The sequence below is a fragment of the Scomber scombrus genome, chromosome 18 (genome assembly GCF_963691925.1).
Source record: "Scomber scombrus chromosome 18, fScoSco1.1, whole genome shotgun sequence".
NCBI lineage: Eukaryota > Metazoa > Chordata > Actinopteri > Scombriformes > Scombridae > Scomber > Scomber scombrus.
Genome location: NC_084987.1, coordinates 2,847,025 through 2,874,884, shown reverse-complemented (window position 1 = coordinate 2,874,884; position 27,860 = coordinate 2,847,025). Strand labels below are relative to the sequence as shown.

Here is a 27,860-nt window from a genome sequence, read left to right as displayed (position 1 = left end):
TAGAGCAGGTCTAGACCGTACTCTTTAATTTAATTTAAAGAAACTTAACATTCTCAATATATGACCCAACATATTATTCATATTTGAAGAACTAAACTACTAATCTACACTGATGAATATTAATCACATCTGGACTTACCGAGCCTTTCTGCAGTTCCTCACAGCTGGGATCAGTCTCTGTCGTCCGTCCCATGATGTGTTGTACTTCTCCAGGTCCAACTCATCCAGAACCTCCTCTGACATCTGCAGCATGTAGGCCAGAGCTGAGCAGTGGATCAGAGAGAGTTCCTTCTCTGATCTGTTCTCTGACTTCAGGAACTCTTGGATCTCCTGATGTACTGAGCGGTCGTCCATCTCCATCAGACAGTGGAAGATGTTGATGCTTCTGTCAGGAGAAATACCCGAACTGTTCATCTCCTTCAGGTTGTTGATGACTCTCTGGATGGTTTCTGGACTGTTCTCTGTCTGACCCAGCAGGTCTCCTAAGACACTCTGGTTGGACTCCAGAGAGAGGCCATGAAGGAAGCGAACAAACAGGTCCAGGTGGCCATTTTTATTTTGGAGAGATTTCTCCATGGCTCTCTTCAGGAAGTCATCCAGAGATGAGTCACTGTAGTCTTCTCCCAGGAAGTCCTTCAGTACCTCTGTGTTCCTGCCGGTGTAACAGTGGTACATGTAGACTGCAGCCAGAAACTCCTGAACGCTCAGATGAACAAAGCTGTAGACTGTTTTTTTCTGGAGTTTCTCTCTTTTGAAGATCTGTGTACAAAATCCTGACAACACTGCAGCCTCTGTGACATCAAGACCACATTGCTCCAGGTCTTCTTGGTAGAACAGGATGTTTCCTTCCTGCAGCTGTTCAAACGCCAGCCTCCCCAGCTTCAGAAGAACTTCGCTGTCAGCCTCGGTCAGCTCCTCTGGACTTGTCTCATGTCCCCCATCATACTTGTTCTTCTTCCTCTTTGTCTGAACCAGCAGGAAATGTGAGTACAGGTCAGTCAGGGTCTTGGGCAGCTCTTTTCTCTGGTCTGAAGTCAACATTTCTTCCAAAACGGTAGCAGTGATCCAGCAGAAGACTGGTATGTGACACATGATGTGGAGGCTCCTGGATGTCTTGATGTGTGAGATGATTCTGCTGGACTGCTCTTCATCACTGAATCTCTTCCTGAAGTACTCCTCCTTCTGGGCGTCAGTGAAGCCTCGTACTTCTGTTACCCTGTCAACACATGTACGAGGGATCTGATTGGCTGCTGCAGGTCGGGAAGTTATCCAGACGCGAGCCGAGGGAAGCAGATTCCCCTTGATGAGGTTTGTCAACAGCACGCTGACTGATGTCTTCTGTGTGACATCAGTCACGACTTCCCTGGTGTTGAAATCCAGTGAAAGTCTGCTTTCATCCAGGCCGTCAAAGATGAACAGAACTTTACAGACAGCGAGCTTCTCTGCTGTGAGCTTCTGTAATGTTGGATGGCATTCCTGGATCAGCATGATCAGATTGTACTGCTCATCTTTGATCGAGTTCAGCCCCCTGAACGGACACAGAACCACTAGACTGATATCTTGGTTTTCGGAGCCCACTGCCCAGTCCAGAGTGAACTTCTGCACTGAGAAGGTTTTTCCAACGCCAGCAACGCCGTTAGTCAGAACGCTTCTGATGTGTTTCTGTTTGAGTCTGATGTGTTTCTGTTGGTCAGGTAAGACTTTAAAGATGTCCTGACACTTGATTGGAGTGTCATGGAGGGTCTTCATCCTGGAAGCTGTTTCCAGCTGCCACACCTCATGTTGGGTATTAACGTCTTCACTCAGTCCCTCTGTGATGTGGAGCTCAGTGAAGATATCATTGATGGGGATTTCACTTCCTGCTTCATCAGTTCCTTGAGTCACACATTCACATGTGCTGCTCAGACTGATCTGATGTTCATCTAAAACCTCCTGCTGACCAGTTTTTGCTGAAAGAGAAGAAAAAAAGGTAGAATTAAAAAGAAATCAGTGTGACTGTTAATGTTCAGTAGGATAGAGGAGGTAGATTCCTGTCTTGTTTCAGAGATGATGACATCAGCAGACAGATCTTCAGTCTTACTTTGTATAGTGCTGGTCTGACTGTCTGTCTGCAGTCCAGGTCTGGTTCTGGATCTTTCTGCACACTGGGGACAGGAGGAGTCTCCTGATGAAGCAGACTGGTCCCAGTATGAAGTGATGCACTGTCTGCAGAACCAGTGTCCACAGCTGGTAGAGACTGGATCCTTCAGGATGTCCTGACACAAAGAACAGCAGGACAGCTGCTCCTCCACAGAAACAGCCCTCCTCTTCCTCTCTCTGTGGACATGAACACATTCTTTATGACACATGACATTAGTGGACAGCTCACAAGCTGCATGCAGCTCTTTCTCCACATTAACAGTCCAGACTGTCAGTATTTAGACTGTTCTTGTTCTTCAGGCTCTGAGATTCAACACATTCAATTTCAAATCAAATACTATATACATAAATTACAAGAGTTCAAAAGTAATTAAACCGACACAACAACATGCCAGCAAAGGCAAATATGAAGAAACTGCAAGCTAGGATGTTTCTATACATTTAAATGACCTCCTCCCATATTTAGTGTCTTTGAACAGGAACACGTTAAGACACAGTCTGTGTTACATGAGAACAAACACACACATTGTACCTGCTGCTGCAGTCCTTTACTAAATAAGGACAGACACAGATTGACTTGATAGTAAATATCACCCTGGGTTACCTGCTGCTACTTTACATTTATTGACTGGAAAATCAAACAGCAATACCAGCCCTGTCTCTGTCTCTGTCTCTGGTTCACATGAAGATCTGTTGTAGATTACAGCTGAATGGAAGCTACTTCATTATTTATTTCCTTCATATCTACACTACAACCTTCATGAAAGCATCTCACTGAATCATCTTCAGGTCAGTTTACAGTAGAAACAGTCTCTTACTTTGTGTCTGAGGGTCCAGGTTCATTACTGAAGGTTGGAGGAAGATCATTGGACCAATCACTCTTCATAGACAGACAGATGGATACTCTGTCATCCTCTTCCTCCTCTTCCTTCATCTTCTGGAGTCTGAGAGGTAAACCAGTAACACTGCACACACACACACACACACACACACACACACACACACACACACACACACACACACACACACACACACACACACACACACACACACACACACACACACACACACACACACACACACACACACACACACACACACACACACACACAGTATAATAAACTCAGTCCTGCCTCTCAACTTAGTAGCTTCTTATTAGTTTACATGACTTTAACTACAACCATGTGTGTTTTCTAGTCATCACAAAGATAAACTTTGACTCTGGTTTAAATCCAACAAACAGACTTCAGATAAACATGTGTGTGTTTCTTAACTGTGACTTCTCTCTATTTAGAGGCAGCAGTGAGTCACGTTACATCACTGTGAGGACGCAGAAACCAGGAAAACAACAACAGGAAACAACTTTTGAAGATGTCAAACTGTGTGATTTCATATTTTTCTTACAGTTTAATCAACTAAACAATTAAACTTAAAAATAATCAGCAGATTGATCAATAATGACATTAATCATTATTATATATTAACAATCACCTGCCTCACCCTGCTCTGCTGACTGTGAAATGGCGTCTGACTGAATACTTTTGATTTTAACTCCCTCCCTTCTTTACTGGAAGTCACGTGTCTGTCTGTGTGTGTGTGTGTGTGTGTGTGTGTGTGTGTGTGTGTGTGTGTGTGTGTGTGTGTCTCTCTCTCATATTAACCGTTGTGCCTCACTAAGGACATTTTTTGCTTTTCATTTTTTATTTTCTTGATCATTTGGGCTGTGTTCATGTTTATGGCATCAAATTCTCTGAGGACATTCTTTTTAATATATTTTCTGTATTTTAATCAATCAATCACTCATAACAGGTCTATAATATACTTGTAACTGTTGGAGACAGTATTTCATGAAGTTAATGAAATGTTTAAAAAGGATTAATAAATATACATATAAATTCATGATAATAAGAGAGTTAAAAAGAGCTTACGTTTATAAATAAGTTGATAAAAATGATTTCAGTTGTTATTTAAAAACCTTCATGTGAAGATGTTTTATTTTGAAAGTGTGTGGTCACATGACCCCTTGGTCTGTTGAGGGTGAACTGTGGGATTGTGGGTCAGAAGTAAAATGCGGGACCACAGAGAATGGAGGCAGGAAGTAATGCCACTGAACAGAGATAAATACACTGCGTTCAAGAGGCGCAAACGGTAATTATGTTTTGGGTTTATATATATATTTTATTTGTGGTTGTATACAAAATGCTTTGACCATACAGTGGACACTTCATGTGTTTGTTTACGTTGAGTTAGCATTTAGCTACAATGGACTCATATGACTCTCTGCTTCTATTTGTAGTTTTCACGGTGTTCTTTGATTTAACCAACGTCGGTGGAGAAGGAGAATAAAAGAATGAAAATCAAGACATCAGTATGAAGCGTGGCCTTTTGTTGAACCGGTGTAGCTACAGTGAAAACGTACCGCTAACGAGGCCAAGAGCTAAGACGAGAGACGAGAGCTAAGAGGAGAGCTACGCATGTCCGAGGTTGCCAGAAGCAAGAAGCAGCAAGACCGCTGGAGTGACGTGTGGCCGGAACGTCCAGGAGCCGACTAGAGAGAGAGAGCGTCAACCACCGGAGCACCGCGACTTCAACACGGCTTGCAGAGAGAGAGAGGACGGCAGCGTCAGCCACCGCAGCACCGCGGCATTGTCGACGGCGAAGTACCGCAACTTCACCAACAGAGGGCAGCGTTTACCAGCGAGTGCTACAGCTCTTCAAATATCCTTACCTGGCTTCAGCTGGCATGGTCTCCAGCCTTCAGGCAGAGCAGTTCTGCAATAATCCTTTGATTTGAGAGTACCAACCTTCAACTGTATGAACATTTTAAAGGTTGAAAGAGCTTAACTAGTAAGCAACAGAGGTTTTTAGTGAAATGCTTAATATTCCTGCTTTATATTATTTCGAATGTCCTGTGGGTTTTGACTTAAGAGTTCAAATGCATTACCAAAAGAGTGCATAAGAGGTTTATAAGAGTAACTATTGCTACTTATCAGTTCTGCTACACATGCTTAGCAATAATTTAGTCATAAATACAGTAACATTTCTATTTCATTGCAATGTCAATTCACAGTGAAAAATCACAATGTGAGGGTCCTAGTGAACATGTTGAGTCCCTTAAAGCAGAGTTAGTAAGATTAAATGAACGGTTAAAATTTCAGATTGATGAGGCTGAAATAGAGAAACTAGAGACACTTATTGATGATATCAACGCTAAATTACAAATTCAAAAGCTACCAGTTACAGAGCCAACCTCCAAAGTTGAACCCTGTAAATCCTCACGGGAGAGAAAGTTAACTCCCAAAATGCTGGAGCTAAAACAACAAGAGACTTCTCAAAAGGAGAGTAAGTTTGTTATGTTTTATGACAAATGGAAGGAGCAAATTAGAGCTACACGTTCCTCACTCAAAAATGAGTGCTCTGATAGAGACTTGTGTTGCATGATGGACGCTGTTGAAGGGCTAGAGGCGCAAGTGAAAGATGCATATGAGAAAATCCGAGCACAATCTGCACCTTCCACTGATATCAGATGTAAAATGGATTCATGCACAGCAGTAACTGCAGATGTGATGGTGTTGCTGAAGGTGCGCTTGAGTGAAGTGGGGCAAGATGACTTTGATGCTAAGGCAGAAAATGCAAGATTGCACATGATGCTTGACAGAGAGTATGCACAGTCAATATTTAGTGCCTCAGTTCCCAAATCTGTTTGTAGCCACCAGTCAAGATGTCCATCAGAGCAGCAAAGTATCACAGTAAAAAGAGCAGACTGTGTTGCACAACTCGCTGCCAAAAGGGCAGAAATTGAAATGGAGGAGGCAATTGCTGCACAAAGGCAAGAACTTAAAAGACTGGAAAATCAGCGGGATCTTCAAGTGATTGCTGCTAAGATGAAAGCTTATTCTGAAGCAGGCTCAGGTGAGGCCCCCGGAGCAGGTGAGGTGAGCCACTGTCCTCCTGTGTCTAACAGAAACAAAGAGATAAAAAAGGAACAATTACATCAAAACAATGACAATGAACAATCTAACAATGCAAGCAAAGACATTTCTTTAGCACAAGCATTACATGACACAATGGCACTCACCAGACTTCCAGCACCAGAGCCCTCAGTCTTTTCAGGAGACCCACTCAAGTTCATAGAGTGGAGCACTAGTTTCAAAGCACTCATAGAACGAAGATGCACAAATCCAGCTGACAGACTATTTTACCTTCAGAAGTACATCAGCGGCGAAGCACGGTCAGTGCTGGAAGGAAGCTTCTACAGGAAGGATGAAGACGCTTACAACCAAGCGTGGGAAGCTCTGAATGCTCGCTACGGCCATCCCTTTGTAATCCAGCGTGCATACAGAGAAAAATTGAATAACTGGCCAAAGATTAGTTCAAGAGACTCTGTTAAACTCAGACAATACAGTGACTTTCTGATTGCCTGCAGCAATGCCATGCCACACGTCAAAGGTCTTCAAGTATTAAATGATTGTGAAGAAAATCAGAGGATGCTACAAAAACTCCCTGATTATGTGACATCTCGCTGGAATCGACATGTAACAAAACAGTTGCAAGAAACACATGAATATCCCAGCTTTAAAGAGTTTGCCAAGTTTTTGGCTCATGAGGCAGATGTGGCCTGCAACCCTGTAACATCCCTCTATGCCTTGAAATCATCTGAAGAAAGGCCTTTCAGAGACATGAAGCGGCCAAAAGCCAATGTGTTCATCACAAATACAAAAGAGTCCGAAAAATCCAACGCAGTGATGAAAACACAAGGTGCTGTGGAGAACAGCACAAGAGACACAAATGAATCAAAGAGGGTTGACATGCCATTCAGTTCTTTAAGTCCAGTTAAATGCATGTACTGTAGTGAAAGTCACTCCATTTACAAATGTCAGACATTCGCTAATAAGTCACCAGAAGAAAAGAAAAGATTCATACTGGACAAAAATCTGTGTTTTGGCTGTCTTAAGAAAGGACACAACTCAAAGGACTGCAGAAACAAAGCAACATGTAGTATATGCAAAAAACACCATCCAACACCGTTGCATGAGCACCGCAGCACTGCTCCAGACACGTCTCCCCATGCTGTTGGACAGACAGAAGAAAAGTCATCTTCACTCTCTTGCTCCATAGACAAAGGTGATGGTGGGAGCACATCCATGATAGTGCCTGTGTGGCTCTCATCAATCACAACCCCTGAAACAGAGACATTGGTATATGCTTTGTTAGATACGCAGAGTAGCACTACCTTTGTAGACAAAGAGGTGTGTGAGAAAATGGGTGCAGGTTTAGAGCCAGTCAAGTTAAAGCTTACCACTATGATGGGAAAAGATTCCATCGTTCAGAGTGACAGAGTTAGTGGTCTTAGAGTCAGAGGGTTTTCCTCACATAGCTTTGTTAACTTGCCACCTGCATACACTAGAGATTTCATCCCACTTGAACGCACACACATTCCTACTCCTGCAACAGCTAAGAGATGGAAACATCTGAATGCTATAACACAAGAAATACCAGAGTTGTTAGATTGTGAAGTTGGACTCTTAATAGGCTATGACTGTTGCAGAGCATTAGCACCACGACATGTTATTACAGGTGGTGACGAAGAGCCATATGCCATTAAGACTGACTTAGGATGGAGCATTGTTGGCAGCTCACCAAAGATTGCTAATTCAACAGAGGTGACAGGTCTTTGCCATCGTGTGTCCGTCAAAGAGCTTCCATCATTAACGCCAGCTGCTGTTCTCAGAGTCCTTGAATCTGATTTTAGAGACACAAGCTATGGGGAAAAGACCATATCACAGGATGATATTCAGTTCATGCAGATCCTGAACGAGACAACACAGCAGAACTCAGATGGTCACCTGGAAATGCCACTTCCTTTCAAAACACGTCCACACCTACCAGAAAACAAGCGCCTCACTTTAGTGCGACTGAAGTACCTAAAAGGAAAACTTGAGAGAAATCCCAAATTCAAGGAGGACTATGTTAAATTCATGGCAGGTGTCATCGAAGGTGGGGAAGCAGAGAGAGCGGAAGACTCGCCCCAGGACGGAAATATGTGGTACATTCCACATCAAGGGGTTTATCACCCAAGAAAACCCGAGAAAATTAGAGTTGTATTTGATTGTTCTGCTAAATATGAGGGCACAGCTCTAAATGATCACTTACTGACAGGACCTGATCTCACCAATGGTCTGACAGGGGTTCTCTGTAGATTCCGCAAACATCCAGTTGCAATCATCTGTGATGTAGAGAAAATGTTTCATAGATTTCATGTAAGCAGAGAGGACAGAAATTACTTGCGGTTTCTTTGGTGGGAACAGGGGGATACTAATACAGAGCCAAAAGAATATCGCATGAAGGTCCACCTCTTTGGGGCAGCGTCCTCCCCTGGGTGCGCCAATTATGGTATGAAGTTCTTAGCAAATGAAAATGAAAGAGAGTATCCATCCGCGGCCAACTTCATAAAGAAGAATTTTTATGTTGATGATGGCCTCATCAGTGTAGAATCAACAGACAAAGCCATTAAGTTGGTGAAAGAGACACAAACTGTGTGTGCAAAGGGGAAACTGCATCTCCACAAGTTTATCTCCAACAACAGAGAAGTCTTGGAGTCAATTCCCGACTGTGAACGAGCCAGTGGAGTTCATGATGTAAATCTCAGTCACGGTGATCTTCCTGTTCAGACTGTGCTGGGAGTAAAGTGGAATGTGACCAGTGACACCTTCTCTTTCAGTATATCTCTGGAGGAGAAACCAGCAACACGGAGAGGAATCCTTTCAACTGTAGCCTCTGTGTTTGACCCCCTCGGCTTCCTTGCTCCTTTTCTCCTGTTGGGAAAGAAAGTGTTACAAGAAATGTGTCAAAAGGGCATAGCATGGGATGAACCGCTGCCCAAAGACTTAGAGCCACAGTGGAAAAATTGGCTGGATGATCTGGAGAACCTGCAAAAGCTTCACATCCCAAGATGCTTTGCTCCTGAAGCCTTAGGAGAGGTTCAAAGAGTCGAGTTGCATCACTTTTCGGATGCGAGTAGCTATGGTTACGGTCAATGTTCATACGTCAGAGTGGTGAGTGAAGATAAAGTTCATTGCTCTTTAATCATAGGCAAAGCCAGAGTCGCTCCCACAAAAGTTGTAACCATACCAAGACTTGAGTTAACAGCTGCCGTGGTGTCAGCAGCAGTCAGTAGCATGTTAAAAGAGGAGCTGGAACTCAAAATCGACCAAGAATACTTTTGGACGGACTCGAAAGTAGTTCTAGGTTACATTGCTAATGAAGCCCGTAGGTTTCATGTTTTTGTCGCGAATAGAGTACAGAGAATCAGAGACACAACGGATCCAGCCCAGTGGTACCACATTGATACTGATCAGAATCCGGCTGATCATGCCTCCAGAGGCCTCAAGGTGGCAGACTTGATCAATTCCAATTGGTTTACTGGACCAAAATTCCTCTGGGAGAGAGACATTGCCACACCAAAAACAAATCCAGAGCTCATGGTAGGAGATCCTGAGATAAAAACAACACAAGCACTGCAAATCAATGTAGTCAAGGAAGAGAACTTCCTGGAGAGATTTGAAAGATTTTCTAAGTGGCACACTGCATTGAATGTTGTAGCTCGAATCCTACGGCTAGCACAAAAAGACAAATCACCAGAGCTCATAACAGTTGAAGAAAGGAGAAAGGCTAGTTTAGTGCTTGTGAGACTAGCACAGAGAGATGCCTTCAAAGAGGAGATACAGAAGCTCAAGCAGGGAAAATTGTCACAAAATAATAAGTTGTTTCAGTTTGATCCAGTGTTGCAGGAGGGTGTCCTCAGGGTGGGAGGGAGATTAAAAGCAGCTTCCTTACCTCTTGACCGGAAACATCCTGTCATCTTGCCAAAAGATGGTGTTGTCACACGTCTGATCCTGAACTACTGTCATGAAAAAACTCAGCATCAAGGCAGAGGTCAAACACTCAATGAACTGAGAGCAAGTGGCTACTGGATTCTTGGTGGCAGTAAGGTTGTGGCAAATCAAATCAAACAATGTGTCCCATGCAGAAGAGCTCGCAGGCCTACAGAAACACAAAAAATGGCTGATCTACCTGTGAACCGTATTGACCCCTCACCACCATTCTCATTCTGTGGGATGGACTGTTTTGGACCCTTTCCAACTAAACAGGGTCGGAAGGAAAGTAAAAGATATGGTCTGATATTCACTTGTTTATCATCAAGAGCCATCCACATTGAAATGCTTGAGGATCTAACAACAGATGCATTTATTAATGCTTTGAGATGTTTTATAGCTATCAGAGGACCTGTAAGAGAGATCAGATCAGATCAAGGAACAAATTTTGTAGGGGCTAGAAATGAACTCTCAAAGACTCTAAAAGAAATGGACAAAGACAGAGTGGCTGCTTATTTAGCAGAGAAACAGTGTGACCTTGTAATGAATGTACCTGATGCTAGTCACATGGGAGGTGTATGGGAACGGCAGATCAGGACAGTGAGGAGTGTTATGACTTGGGCCCTCTCAAAGAGTGTTGGGAGGTTGGATGATGCATCCTTGAGAACATTTTTCTATGAAGCCATGTCAATAATAAACAGCCGCCCACTCACTATTGACAGCATCAGTGATCCTAAAGGTGAAGAGCCACTTACACCAAACCATTTGCTCACCATGAAAACCTCTGTCCCTCTGCCTCCTCCAGGAAGATTTGAGGCAGAAGATCTGTACGCCAAGAAAAGGTGGCGCAGAGTACAATATTTGTCCGAACAATTCTGGTGTAGGTGGAAGAAAGAATATTTGACAAACATCACTCTGAGGCAAAAGTGGCATTCTCCACGGCGCAATGTTAAGATTGGAGATATAGTCATTCTCAGAGAAGAGGGACCTTCTCGCAACGAATGGAGACTGGGAAGAGTACTAAGTGTTTGTACAGATGATGATGGTCTGGTGCGTAAAGCCACCATACAAATAGGTAACAAAAAACTAGGAAAGGAAGGTCAAAGGCTCACTAATCCATCCATTATTGAGCGTCCTATTCATAAACTTGTTGTGTTAGTGGAAAATAACTAAATGTACTTCCATAGTTACCAAAACATTTACTTGTGTTGAGAGATGCAAAACCATTCTTGAGTTCTTCTCTTATACTTGTTTTGTGTATTGTTTCAGAAATTACTAGATTTATTCAAGGTTAAAGGTCATCATAAATCATAGTAATTGGTGGGAGTGTAACTGTTGGAGACAGTATTTCATGAAGTTAATGAAATGTTTAAAAAGGATTAATAAATATACATATAAATTCATGATAATAAGAGAGTTAAAAAGAGCTTACGTTTATAAATAAGTTGATAAAAATGATTTCAGTTGTTATTTAAAAACCTTCATGTGAAGATGTTTTATTTTGAAAGTGTGTGGTCACATGACCCCTTGGTCTGTTGAGGGTGAACTGTGGGATTGTGGGTCAGAAGTAAAATGCGGGACCACAGAGAATGGAGGCAGGAAGTAATGCCACTGAACAGAGATAAATACACTGCGTTCAAGAGGCGCAAACGGTAATTATGTTTTGGGTTTATATATATATTTTATTTGTGGTTGTATACAAAATGCTTTGACCATACAGTGGACACTTCATGTGTTTGTTTACGTTGAGTTAGCATTTAGCTACAATGGACTCATATGACTCTCTGCTTCTATTTGTAGTTTTCACGGTGTTCTTTGATTTAACCAACGTCGGTGGAGAAGGAGAATAAAAGAATGAAAATCAAGACATCAGTATGAAGCGTGGCCTTTTGTTGAACCGGTGTAGCTACAATACTGTATAAACAAAATTGTTCCTCGTAGATTCTTAGGGACAAAAATGTCCCCATTGATAACCATTAAAACTACATTTTTGACGTCCTGGTAAAAAATGAACCTTTCATGCTTTCCTGTGTTCTGGGCTCATTTTAGAGTCAGGTCTTCAACATTTTAGTTTCTTAGTTTTAGTTTAACATCATTTATCTGTATTTATTTCTATGGGAGAAAACAATGCAGTGTTTCCCAGTGCTGCTCGTCCTGTTTTATAAAGCACAGCAGACCAATGAAACATGTGGTTGCATCCGAAAAGACCTGGATGTGTTGGTGTGTGTGTCAGAGTGTGGTGTGTATGTGTGTTGATAAATTAATCAATAAGGACAGACACAGTTTGACTTGTTAGTAAATCTTTAGTAAATATCACCCTGGGTTACCTGCTGCTACTTTACATGTATTGACTGGAAAATCAAACAGCAATACCAGCCCTGTCTCTGTCTCTGGTTAACATGAACATGAAGATCTGTTGTAGATTACAGCTGAATGGAAGCTACTTCATTATTTCTTTCCTTCATATCTACACTACAACCTTCATGAAACCATCTCACTGAATCATCTTCAGGTCAGTTTACAGTAGAAACAGTCTCTTACTTTGTGTCTGAGGGTCCAGGTTCATTACTGAAGGTTGGAGGAAGATCATTGGACCAATCACTCTTCATAGACAGACAGCTGGATACTCTGTCATCCTCTTCCTCCTCTTCCTTCATCTTCTGGAGTCTGAGAGGTAAACCAGTAACACTGCAGACACACACACACATACACAGTATAATAAACTCAGTCCTGCCTCTCAACTTAGTAGCTTCTTATTAGTTTACATGACTTAAACTACAACCATGTGTGTTTTCTAGTCATCACAAAGATAAACTTTGACTCTGGTTTAAATCCAACAAACAGACTTCAGATAAACATGTGTGTGTTTCTTAACTGTGACTTCTCTCTATTTAGAGGCAGCAGTGAGTCACTTTACATCACTGTGAGGACGCAGAAACCAGGAAAACAACTTTTGAAGATGTCAAACTGTGTGATTTCATATTTATCTGACAGTTTAATCAACTAAACAATTAAACTTAAACATAATCATCCGATTGATCAATAATGACAGTAATCATTATTTGCAGTCCTGATATTAACACTCACCTGCCTCAGACTTGTTTTCATGCTTCTGTTCTGCTGACTGTGAAATGAAGTCTGAATGAATACTTTCAACTTTAACTTCCTCTCTTTTTTACTGGAAGTCACATGTATGTGTGTGTGTGTGTGTGTTATGTACAGCTGCACACTGGATGTATTTGCGTGCCTCTACATGTTTGAGTAGACAAGTCTGACGTGTGTGCTGTGAAAATGCCAAATAAAAAGAAATATTTCTATATAACAGTTTATTTATAATTGTACAGCGTCAGCGTGTCTTTCTGTCTCTCTCTTGTACAATCATTGACCTTGTTGGGACCAGTTGTCGTCGTGGAGAACAAAGTTTGGTCATAATGCGGCAGATACAGTTTATCTTTATGGATTATATTGATGCTGAATTGATACGAAGACTTTGACATATGAAGCATTTTATCTTGTGTTTCTAGAGTTTTGTGTTTTTGTACACATACAGTGGCGGCTGGTGAAAAATATTCTAGGTGGGGCTGTGCTTTATTAACTTTATGCACAGCTTCACTACTTCCTGAACTCAATACAGCTCCTTTATTTCCTGTCTTACATTATTGGACAAACTGATTAATCCAGGTGTGTCTGACCTCACTAGTGACAACAACAATGTTCAGACACACCTGGATTAGTCAGTTTGTCCAATAATGTAAGATAGGAAAATAAAGGAGCTGTATTGAGTTCAGGAAGTAGCTGTATATATATAGCCTATTAACTCAATTTCAATAACAATCCCAAAACAATTGAACATAAAACGGCTGGATACCAGTGCTCTGTGAAATAGTAATTATTTAATGCCAATATTAATAACTTGAGGCATTATCATACAAACATAAATAGCATATTGCACAAACACAAGTTTAGAACCAAATTGGAAACAAATAACTTATTAGGTTTAACACGTTTACACACAAAGCTGTTGACTGTTACAGCAGTGCCCCCTTGTGGCAGAGACATCACATCACAGAAGCAATGTCACCAGAAATCCTACTCTCTCACCCGCAGCCGCAAACTTGCCTGCACGCCAATCTGACCTCGTTTGAACACCTTGGTTTTATGGTTCACTCTAAAGATCCATTATTCATTTTAATCCACTAACAAGAGTTTGCTGAGTTTTTACATCGCTGTGAAGACGCAGAAACCAGGAAAAGAAAAACAGGAAACTACTTTTAAAGACGTCAAACTGTGTGATTTCATTTCTTTCTGACGCAGTTTAATCAACTAAACAATAAAACTTCAATCAATAATGACAGTAATCATTATTTACAGTCCTGATATTAACACTCACCTGCCTCAGACTTGTTTTTCTTCCTTCTGTTCTGTGAAATGGCGTCTGACTGAATACTTTCGATTTTAATTGTGTGTGTGTGTGTGTGTGTGTGTGTGTGTGTGTGTGTGTGTGTGTGTGTGTGTGTGTGTGTGTGCGTGCGTGCGTGCGTGAGTGCGTGAGTGAGTGTGTGAAATACTCCAATGTTAACAAAAGTAGAATCAGAGGTGTCTTGGTGTTTATACGTAGATAAAAAGACTACAATGACAGTTAGGAGGTAGAGAGGGAAACATCTCCAGTTTGAGACAAATAAAACATTACAGTGTGTTGATCAGTGCTGAGAAACTTTACTGAAGTAAGAGAAGCAATACTGTGATATAAATATATTATATTCTCCATTATAAGTAACTGCAGTGAAAATATCACCTAGGTTAAATAAAAGCATATCAACAAGCTTTAAACAGGCCTGATACATGGATTATTTTCATGTTATCTTGGTATTTTATCAGTATGACAAGATATAAAACTTCTTGTAATAAACTTTATATTATGTCACCGAACCTTCAATATTTCACAAAATCAATGAAATCATAATTAAAACCAACTTTCTTGGTGATATTATAGCATGTATCTGCTAGAAAAAGTTAAATGTACTGGTTTATATGATGTGATCAGCAGAGCAGACGGTCACACTGAGCCTGATTGCAGCCTGATAATCAACACAAGAGCCACAGACTCTGAATAACAACCAACATTAACATTCCTGCTAAAGTCTCCTTCTTCTCTGACTCACAAACATGTACACATCCTGTCCTGCACCTTAGCTTGTTGAACGAGCCACTAAACCAACATTCATCAGGGTAAAGTCTCATTAAACAGCATGTAAACATCCCTCTAAATAGGAGAACTTTAACTTCTGATACTTACATTTAGCTGCTAATACCTCTGAACTTCTACTTCAGTAAGGGTTTTAAATGCAGGGCTTTTACTTGTAATGAAGTATATTTTCATATGTTTTTACATTTTTCCTGAAGTAAAACATCCCAGTTCTTCTGCTCTTAGTGTGTCACATGTACAGTTTGATCATTTCTATTGCAGAGACTCTGTCGTAAGGGAAAACTTTGCTGACGGGTCCGCTGATCACATGATGGCTGATCCCGGCGTTTTCTGTCAAAAACAAACATAAACAGTTTATTGAAGCTATGAAACAGTTTGAAGCATCGCAAAGACTCTAAAGAACAAACAGAGTTAAAGTCTGTGTAAAGTAAAAATAAATATGTGTTCTGAGTTTGACATACCACAGAAAAGTGTGTTGTTAACCACCCTGCCAAAATGAGTGAAACATACTGATGCTTCACTCTCAGTAACCACATCAATAATCCTCATCCTCCTCCTACTCTTCATCCTCCTCCTCCTCTTCCACCTCCTCCTCCTACTACTCTTCATCACCCTCCTCCTCCTCATCCTCCTCCTCCTCGTACTCTTCCTCCTCCTCTTCCTCCTCTTCCTCCTCTTCATCCTCCTCATCCTCCTACTCTTACTCCTCCTCCTACTACTCATCCTCCTTCTCATTCTCCTACTCTTCCTCTTCCTCCTCCTCTTCCTCCTCATCCTACTCCTCCTCCTACTCATCCTCTTCCTTCTCTTCCTCCTCCTCCTCATACTCCTGCTCCTCCTCATCCTCCTCCTCCTGCTCCTCCTCCTCTCTTACCCAGCTGCTGCTTGAAGCTGCTGTACGTCTCCGGGTTTCGGATGGTGGAGCAGATCAGGATTTCCGGGACGACTTCAGCGGACGAACACCTCAGAATCTTGGACAGTAGCTGCACCAGACTTCCTATGATGTCGGGGTCGTACACCACATCTGCACACAGAGGTGAAACATCTGTGATCTAAACCCTAAATCTTACACACTGCTCCTTTAAGACGAATGAGAAGCGCCTCACATTAGCCATTACTAGTAGAACACACTGAAATCTTTTAAGGCTCTGATATAAAAAAAGGGACTAAAGATGAAAGTTGGTTCATATTAAGACTGAACTCTGACCCGCAGCGATGACGGTGTCACCCCCGATCTCTTTTAACCTCTCCACCGTCACGTCCGTCCAGTCCAGCTCCTCCACGCTGACCGAAGGTGACGTCCGCTCGGTCAGACCGCTCAGCTGGACGTTGTCTCTCAGCTTCTGCAGGACTCTGGGGTGACAGTCACTGAAGACGTATCTGGACGGGCTGCAGGAGCGACAGACGGTGACCCCGGTCAAACCCACGCCGCTGCCCAGCTCCAGAACCTTCCTGCAGACAAGATTTTAAAAAGTTGGTGTATGAGTGAAGGAAACCTGGGATCCCCGACTTTGTGCTCTTTCAGCTTTCATCCCTGTTTCTTCAATATTTAATCGTTTTTCTCAGAAACATTAGGCTACCTGTCACTTGCTCCCAGCAGCGGTGGAGGAAGTATTCAGACCTAGCAATACTCCAGTGTGAAAATGTCCCTGAAACCTGCTTTAATTGATTTTGTCCACTAGTTTTCAGCAGAAACAAGTAGTTATAAGATCACATTTGATGTCAGTATGTTGAACTTGTCATCAAACAGCTTATTTTATTTTGTAAAGGCAGGAGTGTCAGCCGGTCAGGGAGTTCCGGTCCTCTGAAATGATGCCAACGCGGAAGTAACTTAAAACTGCATTCTATCAAAAGGCCACCAGGGGGCGACCGTTTTGGTGTCAAAAGGACTTCCGTGTCTATACAAGTCAATGGAGAATTCACCAACTTCTCACTTGATTTCTTACCTCAGTAAACGTTTTCAAAATGTGTTTATGGTCTCAATCGCTAGTTTAAAGCCTTCTTCAATGCAGTATGATGTTCATTTGGGACATTTTGGCCTCCCTGATTTTATATGTGACGATAAAGCAGGGTATGCATTAGGGCGTGGCTACGTCGTGATTGACAGGTTGATTGGTTCACAGGTTCAGGAGGGCGCCTCATGCTCCTCCTGATGCCCATATAAGTAGAATCCGTGTTTTTAATTTTCAAGATGGCGCTGCTCAGATCCGATACTATTGGCCTCCGAGCCACAGTCCACAAACCAACGGGTGACGTCACGGATGTTACGTCCATTTCTTATATACAGTCTATGGTGTCAGCACAAGGTGGAAGTGATTTAAAGTAGCTTAGAGCTCCTCCTAGTGGCTGAAAGTGAAAACTGCTCTCCAGTAGTTGTTAATGAACTCTTTATCCTTGACTACACAGCTTAACTCTTGATCAAAGTTTTTCAATTAAAGAAACAAACAAAACCAAAAAAAATCTGCAGCACAAAGGTTTAAGTTAGTCCCTCGAACAATTATTCCATTATTCTGTTTTAAAGCTGCAGTATGGACCAATATTCTCTCTCTGTTAGCTCTGTTTTTACTCTCTACCAACTCCTGAGGGAATTATCCAAATGCTCCACTATGTTCACCAGCTAGTCTACAGATAACTGTGTGTGTTTGCTGTTTGGTGCTGAGCAGGTAGAGAACAGTGATGCTATGAGAGCACTGAGAGTGAACCAGAACAGTAAAGCTGCAGCTAAACAATGAGCTGAAACTCAACTATAACGCTCCTTAAAGCTGAGAGGAAGCTGCAGAGTCTCTGATAATTCTCTGTAGGTTCAAACACATAACACACTGACAGATCAGACAGTGGTATAATGGTGGTATTATGACAAATCTTTAGGTGTTAGTTTACAGTTGGGGGTTGTGTTACCTGCCAGTGAAGGTCTGCCGGTGGTCCAGGGCCCACTCTGCCAGGTAGAGAGCAGCCTCCCAGGTCACCAGGCCGGTGGTTCCCTCTGAGATCAGAGCTACGTTCTCCAACAGACTGACAGCGTCTCCACTGGGCTGCAAGACACAAACACAGACCTTACTGACAGCAATGATGTGTTTTTATACGTTTAGAGCATTTGAATGACATTTGAGCGTGGTTTACTGAGAGGAAATGATGTCATGTGTGTGCCAATGGACGTCAAACTGTGACTGTAGCTTCATAAAGAGAAAGTCAAATAGTTATTCCTGCAGCTGTCTCACCATCATCCACACATGTTTTTAAAGGACGAAGCTGCTGATTTTCTATACGTTTCTTCTTGTTAATAAATCTCATGTTTGGATCCAAAGTTTAGTCTATTCATGCTGTGATATGTTGCATAAGTTCATGTTGTATACTCATACAAATAAATAAAATGTTGTTAAGTGTCGTAAAGTGAAGCCAAACATCGTAACTTTAATTTAAATGCTGCTGGAGATGCTGAAGATACCAAAACTGTCAAGTTGAATTTGGGGAAAATGAGTGAAAACTGGAGAATAAACACGTTTAAAAGGAAGACTATGAAATGATGAAATGAAAGAACATGTGACCCAGTGCAGCGGCCGCATTCGCTCACGCAGCCAAAAAGCGCCTGGTTGTGTTTCAGTGTTTTTTCAGTGTGTTTGTACCAGTAAGTAACTCTTGTAGCACTCAGTCGTCTCTGCAACTGCCACCACCTCGGTCAGAGCGTCGTACAGCTCGTCCAGAGGATCGCTGCCTGCCGCCTCCTGCTGCAGAGGACGAGACCAACAGAGAGCAACAATCAGAATCTGAAACTAACTGTTAGTTTCACTGTCATACTCATTTCTCTCTCCCCTTGTTTCCTGTTAGCCTCTTTGCCCCTTCAGTCTAATAAAGGTGAAATGCCCAAAAAAAAAACAAAAAAAAAAACAACCTTTTTATTGAGTTTATCAGCAGTTATAATCAATAATGCAACACAAGGAACATCTTAGTAATTAGTTGAGGAACTGAACAAACAGAGCACATTATGAAAAATAACCAATAATGATAAAATAATTTAAAGTGTACAAACTAACACTATGATGAAAGGTCTATATGAGTTGCTTGGTGCTGTATCCAGTCTATGAGTCAAACACACACTAAATAACTAATGGCGCTTTTCCACTACACAGTTCCAGCACGACTCGCCTACTAAAATGTGACGTCAACAGACTGCCGGCCACTGATTGGTCAGAAGAGTTGTCGCTGGAAGAGTCATGAGCCGTCCCACACAAGAATCAAACCCGGCATTTTTAAATACCAGCAGCAGCGTTACCATAGTTACAGCTATACGGCTCAATTTTCTTGCTTTGTGTGTGACAGAAAGCCTCATACAGCAGCAAGTACACCATCGCCTCCATGTCCTCCATTGTACCAAAGGAACCGTACCAAGGCGAGGAGAGTCGCACTGGCGCTTTTCCACTACACAGTTCCAGCACGACTCGGCTCGACACGGTTCCAGAACAGACCTTTTCCATTACAAAAAAGTACCTACTCAACGTGGGCGGGGTCGTCATAGCACGGCTCCGCGAAACTGCCGTGACTTCGTTTTATACGCGACACAAAACACATAAACAATGGAGGACATGGAGGCGGTGGTGTTGTTGCTGCTGTATGAGGCTTTCTGTCTCACACAAAGCAAGAAAATTGAGCCGTATGGCTGTAGCTATGGTAACGCTGCTGCTGGTATTTAAAAATGCCGGACGGCTCATGACTCTTCCAGTGACAACTCTTCTGACCAATCAGCGGCCAGCAGTGTATCAACGTCACATTTTAGTATCGGCTCGGCTCGATTGGAACCTCACCAGAGCAGGTACTAAAAAAGCACCAGGTACCAGGTACTATCCCTAGTGGAAACGCAAAAAGAACCGAGGCGAGTGGAGGCGAGTCGAGCTGGAACTGTGTAGTGGAAAAGCGCCATTATACTAGTTGTGATATTTTACTGTGTTTTTAAAAGTGTTAATTCACCACAGCTGTTTATCACTGGTGTTCTCCGTTCAGAGGAGACAGATGGAAAATGAGCTTTTATCTTTTTTTTGTTAAAGTAAATGTATTTGTGTGTTTATGTCCCAGTTTAAATAAAGAGTGACGGAGGACCGACCCGTCTGATGAGCTCGGACAGAAACAGCCGCCGATATCGGACCGACGGAGGAAACTTCTGACACAGAGAGTGAAGACACGTCTGAAACAGGAAGGAAATCCACATTATTCTTTATTCTGTTTTATGATTATTAATCGTCCTGTTGTCCTCAAGTCAAGGAAGGAAGGGAGGAAGAATGAAGGAAGGGAGGGAGGGAGGAAGGAAGGAAGGTACGAAAGGAGGAAACGAAAGAAGAAAGGAAGGAAGGGAGGAAGGAAGGATGGAAGGGAGGAAGAAGGAAGGAAAGGAGGAAGGAAGGAGGGAAGGAAGGTAGGAAAGGAGAAAAGGAAAGAAGGAAGGGAGGGAGGATGGAAGGATGGAAGGGAGGAAGGAAGGATGGAAGAGAGGAAGGAAGAAGGAAAGAAGGGAAGGAGGAAGGAAGGATGGAAGGGAGGGAGGAAGGAAGGAAAGGAGGAAGGAAGGCAGGCGAGGAGGAAGGATGGAAGGAAGGAGGGAAGGAAGGAAGGAATGAAGGAAGGTAGGAAAGGAGGAAAGTAAAGAAGGAAGGAAGGGAGGGAGGAAGGAAGGAAGGAAGGATCAAGGGTCAATTTGACTGTTTTAATAATTATTAAAACATGCAGTTAGTGATTTTACCTGTTTTAGGATGTCTGATATTAACTCTGATGATTTGTTGCTTTCGAGGTCATTTTCTAGAAACTGTGAAAGTAGAAATAAATGAGCAGTGAGACAAAAGCAGATCAAAAACATCTCTGTAGACTTCTTCACAGCAGAAACTAGCATTTAAAAAAATAATCTTTAAATAATCCAGAAAGAAGGTTTTTCACAGCCAAACATTTCAGTGAGAAAAGACCTTTATCTTAAAAGATGTGAAATATGATGTGAACGAGTGACTGCGTTGTTTTCTACTGTGTGTTTCTTCTTCTTGTATTTATTAGCTCTACACTGCCAAGGACTGCACTTAACCCTCCCGTCGTCCTCCCCGGTCAAATAAACCCCGTCTGTTTTGACTGTTTCTTCTTTCCTCTGTCCTTCCTACCTTTCCTTCCTTCCTCCTTTCCTTCCTCCCTTCTTTCACCACTTCCTTCTTTACTCCCTTCCTTCCTCCCTCCTTTCCTTCCTTCCACCCTTCCTTCCTTCCTCCTTTCCTTCCTCCCTTCTTCCTCCCTCCTTTCCTTCCTTCATTCTTTCCTCCTTTCCGTCCTTCCTCCTTTCCGTCCTTCCTCCTTTCCTCCCTCCCTTCCTTCCTCCTTTCCTTCTTTCCTCACTTCCTCCCTTCCTTCTCTCCTTACTTCTGTCCTTCCTTCCTCCCTCCCTTCCTTCCTCCTTTCCTTCCTTATTTCCTTCCTCCCTCCCTTCCATCCTCAGTCCTTCCTTCCGCCTCCCTTCCTTCTTCCCTCCTTTCCTTCCTTCCTTCTTACCTTCCTTTTTCCTTCCTCCCTCCTTTCCTTCCTTCCTTCCTTCCTCATTCCTTCCTTCTTTCCTCCCTTCCTTCCTCATTCCTTCTTTCCTCCCTTCCTTCCTCCCTTATTTCCCCACTTCCTTCTTTCCTCCCTTCCTTCCATCTTTCCTCCCTCCCTTCCTTCTTCATTCCTTCCTTCCTTCTTTCCTCCCTTCCTTCCTCATTCCTTCTTACCTCACTTCCTTCTCTCCTTCCTTCTGTCCTTCCTTCCTCCCTCCCTCCCTTCCTTCTTTCTTTCCTCCCTTCCTTCCTCCCTCCTTTCCTTCCTCATTCCTTCCTTCTTTCCTCCCTTCCTTCCTTTCTTCTCTCCTTACTTCCTTCCTCTTTTCCTCCATCCCTCCCTCCCTCCTTACTCCTTTCCTTCCTTCCCTCCTTCCTTGATTCGAGGACAACAGGAGGGTTACTTCCGTTGTAGCTTCTGATGGACTAAATGGATTTTCTATGATTAATTAATTAGCGGTGTTTCTTCATATCTCATGATTACAGTTACCTCTCTACTGCGGTATCTTGTATAATGTCATTGCTGTAATACAGATAGTATGAAGTTGTACTTGTTGTAGTTGTTGACATTAAATCCATAAAATCCACCCTGTCGTACTCACAGTCCAGGGAAATGAAGCCAGACGACTCATAGTGAAAAAAGACGTCTGGAAATCCTTTAAAATGTCCTTTTTATTCTCTTCTGTTGTTTCTGAGGTTTGACTCATTATCTCTGAACCCTCCATCTTTAACACGTGTGTTTGTTTACTTCCGTGTCACCCAAAATGCACCGCGCGGTCGTTTCCCGCTAGTGCTGCTGGGTAATGTAGTTTATACTGATATACTGAAGATACTGACTTTGCTATTTATTTATTTTTAAATGTATTCAAAACAGAGAAGTTATATATATATATTTTAAAAGAGCTAAAATAAAATAAAAACACAACTTATTAACATTAAAATTTTAAATTTAAACTTTGAAGTAATTTTAAATATTAAATTATAATAAAATTAATTGAAAAATATAAATGACAGATGAATTATTAGGACTGTATCTGACTGTAAATGTTACATAAGTAAGAGAGGAACAACAGAATAAGAGCAATTTATATTCATTATTATATTTATAACTTTTTTAATTTTAACATTTATTGAGAGAACATTTATCCTCCCTTCCTTCCTTCCTTCTGTCCTTCCTCCCTCCCTCCTTCTCTCTTTCTTTCCTTCCTCTCTCTTTCCTCCCTTCCTTCTTTCCTTCCTCCATCCCCCTTTCTTCCTTCCTTCTTTCCTCTGTCCTTCTTTACTTACTTCCTTCCTTTTTTCCTCCGTCCTTCCTTCCTTCCTTCCTTCCTTTCCTTCCTTCTCCTTCCTTTTTTCCTTTCTTCCTTCCTTCTTTCCTTTCCTCCCCTCCTTCCTCCCTCCATCCTTTCCTTCCTTCTCATTCCTTTTTTCCTTTCTTCCTTCCTTCTTTCCTTTCCTCCCCTCCTTCCTCCCTCCATCATTTCCTTCCTTCCTTTCCTTCTTTCCTCTGTCCTTCTTCCCTTCCTTCCTCCCTTCCTCTTTTCCTTTCTCCTTCCTTCTTTCCTCCATCCCTCCTACCTTCCTTCCTTCCTTTTTTCCTCGGTCCTTCCTTCCTTTCTTTCCTTCCTTCCTTCCTTCCTTCCTTCTTCCCTTCCTTCCTTCCTTCCTTCCTCCTTTCCTTCTTTCCTCTGTCCTTCCTTCCCTTCCTCCTTTCCTTCTTTCCTCTGTCCTTCCTTCCTTCTTTCCTCTGTCCTTCCTTCCTTCTTCCTTCCTTCCTTCTTCTTCCCTTCCTTCCTTGACTCGAGGACAACGGGAGGGTTAATTATTTAGTGAACCTGTCAGAGATGTGTGTGTAATTGTAAATGTGTGTGTGTGTGTGTGTGTGTGTACAAGTGTGTATAAGTATAAATGTGTGTGTGTAAATGTGTGTGTGTGTGTGTGTATTTGTATATAAATGTGTGTGTATGTGTATATGAATGTGTGTGTATGTGTATATGAATGTGTGTGCGTGTGTGTGTATTAATATTTATTGTTGTTATTAACGTTATCTAGTGAAATGAGTCATTTAGCAGGAGGTTTTTTAACACTTGCAGGTTATTGTGTTGCTGAGCGCCTCTAAAGATCTGATCCTTGAATCAACTCTGACTTTTACAGGTCTGGTTTAGTGCGTTTGTTATTTTTAGTGTGTTGCAGGTTTTTCATCCCGCTCTTTTCTTGCTGTGTCACTGCAGGAGGAGATAAGTCTCTTTACAGTTGGGGCCAACTCCTCATTCACTCATTCACTCATTCACCAAGCAGCAGCAGCAGCAGCAGCAGCAGCACACTCGGCCTTCACTGGTGAGTAACAGGAACATTAGTTATTTGGGTGAGGTAGCTTTATTTAAACTTTATTTAAACTTTATTTAAACTTTATTTAAATTGGAAATTGGAAACATTAAAACATAAAATTAAAAACAAGAAAAACCCCCAATCATAATAATATTTCCTTTCTTTCTTTCTTTCTTTCTTTCTATTTTTTTTCCTTTCTTTTTTTCTTTCTTTCTTTCTTTCTTTCTTTCTTTCTTTCTTTCTTTCTTTCTTTCTTTCTTTCTTTCTTTCTTTCTTTCCTTCCTTCCATCTTTTCTTTCTTTCTTTCTTTCTATTAATTTCTTTCTTTCTTTTTTCTTTCTTTCTTTTTTCTTTCTTTCTTTCATCTTCCATCCTTCCGTCTTTACATCTTTCCATTCACCCTTTCTTCCTTTCTTTACTTTCCTTCCTTCCTTCTTTCCTTCCATCTTTTCTTTCTTTTTTCATTTTCTTTTTTTCTATTAATTTCTTTTTTTCTTTCTTTCTTTCTTTCTTTTTTCTTTCTTTCATCTTCCATCCTTCTGTCTTTACATCTTTCCATTCACCCTTTCTTCCTTTCTTACTTTCTTTACTTTCCTTCCTTCCTTCCTTACATCTTTTCTTTCTTTCTTTTTTCTTTTTCTTTCTATTTTCTTTCTTTCTTTCTTTCTTTTCCTTCCTTCCTTCCATCTTTTCTTTCTTTCTTTCTTTCTTTCTTTCTTTCTTTTTTAATGAAATATTTATTTATTTATTTATTTATAGCTTTGACCACCCTCCGGTCCAGCAGGTGGCGGTAAATGCACCTAAAGGTTAGTTGCCAACAGACAATAAAAACCAAATTAACAGGAAGAAGAAGAAGAAATCATTTGTTTCTTATCGGACCATTTAAAGGCAGGGACTGTCAACAAATAGCATGGCGCCGCTTCCTGCATAACCTCAGCAGTGTGTAGCTCAGTGTGTAGCTCAGTGTGTATTTTAGTGTGTATCTTAGTGTGTATTTCAGTGTGTATCTCTGTCAGCTGGAGGTGATCAGCCTGATTCAGGTAAATAAAGTCTTTATTTCATCGCTTTATAATCACGTCATTCTGCAGCTTCTCATCGACTGGAGCTTAAATCTGATCTGTCACATTTCAGGGACGAAACACAGCAGCTTAAACTCTTTGCAGCGTTTTATTAGTGATGTTTAACAGATAAAGAAGCTGGTTTGACTCTGTCTTCTGTCGCTGATTGAACTTTAAACCGCAGAGTTTCTTTGTTTCTGCTCCAGCTGCTAAACTCACATTACAGCTGAAATCAATGCTGCTGCTGTTTGATGTCACAACAAAGTCAATATGTGAAGGACAAAGAGAGGACACGCTGTTTACTACTGTTTACTACTGTTTACTACTGCAGTACAGTTAGAGGTACTAGTACTTTACTGCAGTACAGTTAGAGGTACTTATACTTTACTGCAGTACAGTTAGAGGTACTTATACTTTACTGTAGTACAGTTAGAGGTACTTATACTTTACTGTAGTACAGTTAGAGGTACTAGTACTTTACTGTAGTACAGTTAGAGGTACTTATACTTTACTGCAGTACAGTTAGAGGTACTTATACTTTACTGTAGTACAGTTAGAGGTACTAGTACTTTACTGTAGTACAGTTAGAGGTACTAGTACTTTACTGTAGTACAGTTAGAGGTACTAGTACTTTACTGCAGTACAGTTAGAGGTACTAGTACTTTACTGTAGTACAGTTAGAGGTACTTATACTTTACTGCAGTACAGTTAGAGGTACTAGTACTTTACTGCAGTACAGTTAGAGGTACTTATACTTTACTGCAGTACAGTTAGAGGTACTAGTACTTTACTGTAGTACAGTTAGAGGTACTTATACTTTACTGCAGTACAGTTAGAGGTACTTATACTTTACTGTAGTACAGTTAGAGGTACTAGTACTTTACTGTAGTACAGTTAGAGGTACTTGTACTTTACTGTAGTACAGTTAGAGGTACTAGTACTTTACTGTAGTACAGTTAGAGGTACTAGTACTTTACTGTAGTACAGTTAGAGGTACTAGTACTTTACTGTAGTACAGTTAGAGGTACTAGTACTTTACTGCAGTACAGTTAGAGGTACTAGTACTTTACTGTAGTACAGTTAGAGGTACTAGTACTTTACTGTAGTACAGTTAGAGGTACTAGTACTTTACTGTAGTACAGTTAGAGGTACTAATACTTTACTGCAGTACAGTTAGAGGTACTAGTACTTTACTGTAGTACAGTTAGAGGTACTTATACTTTACTGTAGTACAGTTAGAGGTACTAGTACTTTACTGCAGTACAGTTAGAGGTACTTATACTTTACTGCAGTACAGTTAGAGGTACTTATACTTTACTGTAGTACAGTTAGAGGTACTAGTACTTTACTGTAGTACAGTTAGAGGTACTAGTACTTTACTGTAGTACAGTTAGAGGTACTAGTACTTTACTGCAGTACAGTTAGAGGTACTAGTACTTTACTGTAGTACAGTTAGAGGTACTTATACTTTACTGCAGTACAGTTAGAGGTACTAGTACTTTACTGCAGTACAGTTAGAGGTACTTATACTTTACTGCAGTACAGTTAGAGGTACTAGTACTTTACTGTAGTACAGTTAGAGGTACTTATACTTTACTGCAGTACAGTTAGAGGTACTTATACTTTACTGTAGTACAGTTAGAGGTACTAGTACTTTACTGTAGTACAGTTAGAGGTACTTGTACTTTACTGTAGTACAGTTAGAGGTACTAGTACTTTACTGTAGTACAGTTAGAGGTACTAGTACTTTACTGTAGTACAGTTAGAGGTACTAGTACTTTACTGTAGTACAGTTAGAGGTACTAGTACTTTACTGCAGTACAGTTAGAGGTACTAGTACTTTACTGTAGTACAGTTAGAGGTACTAGTACTTTACTGTAGTACAGTTAGAGGTACTAGTACTTTACTGTAGTACAGTTAGAGGTACTAATACTTTACTGCAGTACAGTTAGAGGTACTAGTACTTTACTGTAGTACAGTTAGAGGTACTTATACTTTACTGTAGTACAGTTAGAGGTACTAGTACTTTACTGTAGTACAGTTAGAGGTACTAGTACTTTACTGTAGTACAGTTAGAGGTACTTATACTTTACTGCAGTACAGTTAGAGGTACTAGTACTTTACTGTAGTACAGTTAGAGGTACTTGTACTTTACTGTAGTACAGTTAGAGGTACTAATACTTTACTGCAGTACAGTTAGAGGTACTTATACTTTACTGCAGTACAGTTAGAGGTACTAGTACTTTACTGCAGTACAGTTAGAGGTAATAATACTTTACTGCAGTACAGTTAGAGGTACTAGTACTTTACTGTAGTACAGTTAGAGGTACTTATACTTTACTGTAGTACAGTTAGAGGTACTAGTACTTTACTGTAGTACAGTTAGAGGTACTAGTACTTTACTGTAGTACAGTTAGAGGTACTAGTACTTTACTGTAGTACAGTTAGAGGTACTAGTACTTTACTGTAGTACAGTTAGAGGTACTAGTACTTTACTGTAGTACAGTTAGAGGTACTAGTACTTTACTGCAGTACAGTTAGAGGTACTAGTACTTTACTGTAGTGCAGTTAGAGGTACTTATACTTTACTGTAGTACAGTTAGAGGTACTAGTACTTTACTGTAGTACAGTTAGAGGTACTAGTACTTTACTGCAGTACAGTTAGAGGTAATAATACTTTACTGCAGTACAGTTAGAGGTA

The 27,860-nt window shown here is 41.2% G+C and overlaps 3 protein-coding genes across 9 annotated transcripts in view; 1 reads left to right on the top strand and 2 right to left on the bottom strand.

Moving 5' to 3' along the window:
• Nucleotides 1-14,453, bottom strand: part of LOC133999049 (NACHT, LRR and PYD domains-containing protein 3-like) — a 36,154-nt gene extending 21,701 nt beyond the window's left edge. For 4 of the 7 annotated variants that reach the window (XM_062438167.1, XM_062438171.1, XM_062438172.1 and 1 more), the window contains exons 1-5: nt 13,101-14,394; nt 12,555-12,701; nt 2,958-3,104; nt 2,081-2,316; nt 140-1,949 (exon numbers count right to left, since the gene is read on the bottom strand). In XM_062438167.1, coding sequence (XP_062294151.1) covers nt 140-1,949; nt 2,081-2,316; nt 2,958-3,104; nt 12,555-12,670 — 2,309 coding nt within the window. In that variant the 5' untranslated portion in view covers nt 12,671-12,701; nt 13,101-14,394. The other 3 variants (XM_062438169.1, XM_062438168.1, XM_062438170.1) reach the window with 3 other exon arrangements.
• Nucleotides 14,454-14,479: 26 nt separating this feature from the next.
• Nucleotides 14,480-22,498, bottom strand: eef2kmt (eukaryotic elongation factor 2 lysine methyltransferase). Its single transcript, XM_062438444.1, has 8 exons — nt 22,376-22,498; nt 20,948-21,010; nt 20,315-20,395; nt 18,843-18,944; nt 18,118-18,251; nt 16,427-16,671; nt 16,094-16,243; nt 14,480-15,549 (listed from the first exon to the last, which is right to left on the bottom strand). Exons 1-8 carry the CDS (start codon nt 22,496-22,498, stop codon nt 15,449-15,451), a joined length of 999 nt encoding a protein of 332 aa, XP_062294428.1. The 3' UTR covers nt 14,480-15,448.
• A 2,505-nt stretch (nt 22,499-25,003) lies between these two features.
• Nucleotides 25,004-27,860, top strand: part of pigq (phosphatidylinositol glycan anchor biosynthesis, class Q) — a 36,292-nt gene continuing 33,435 nt past the window's right edge. Inside the window, 1 exon segment of the mRNA XM_062438205.1 lies at nt 25,004-25,141. The gene's annotated coding sequence lies outside the window, so the exon portion shown is untranslated.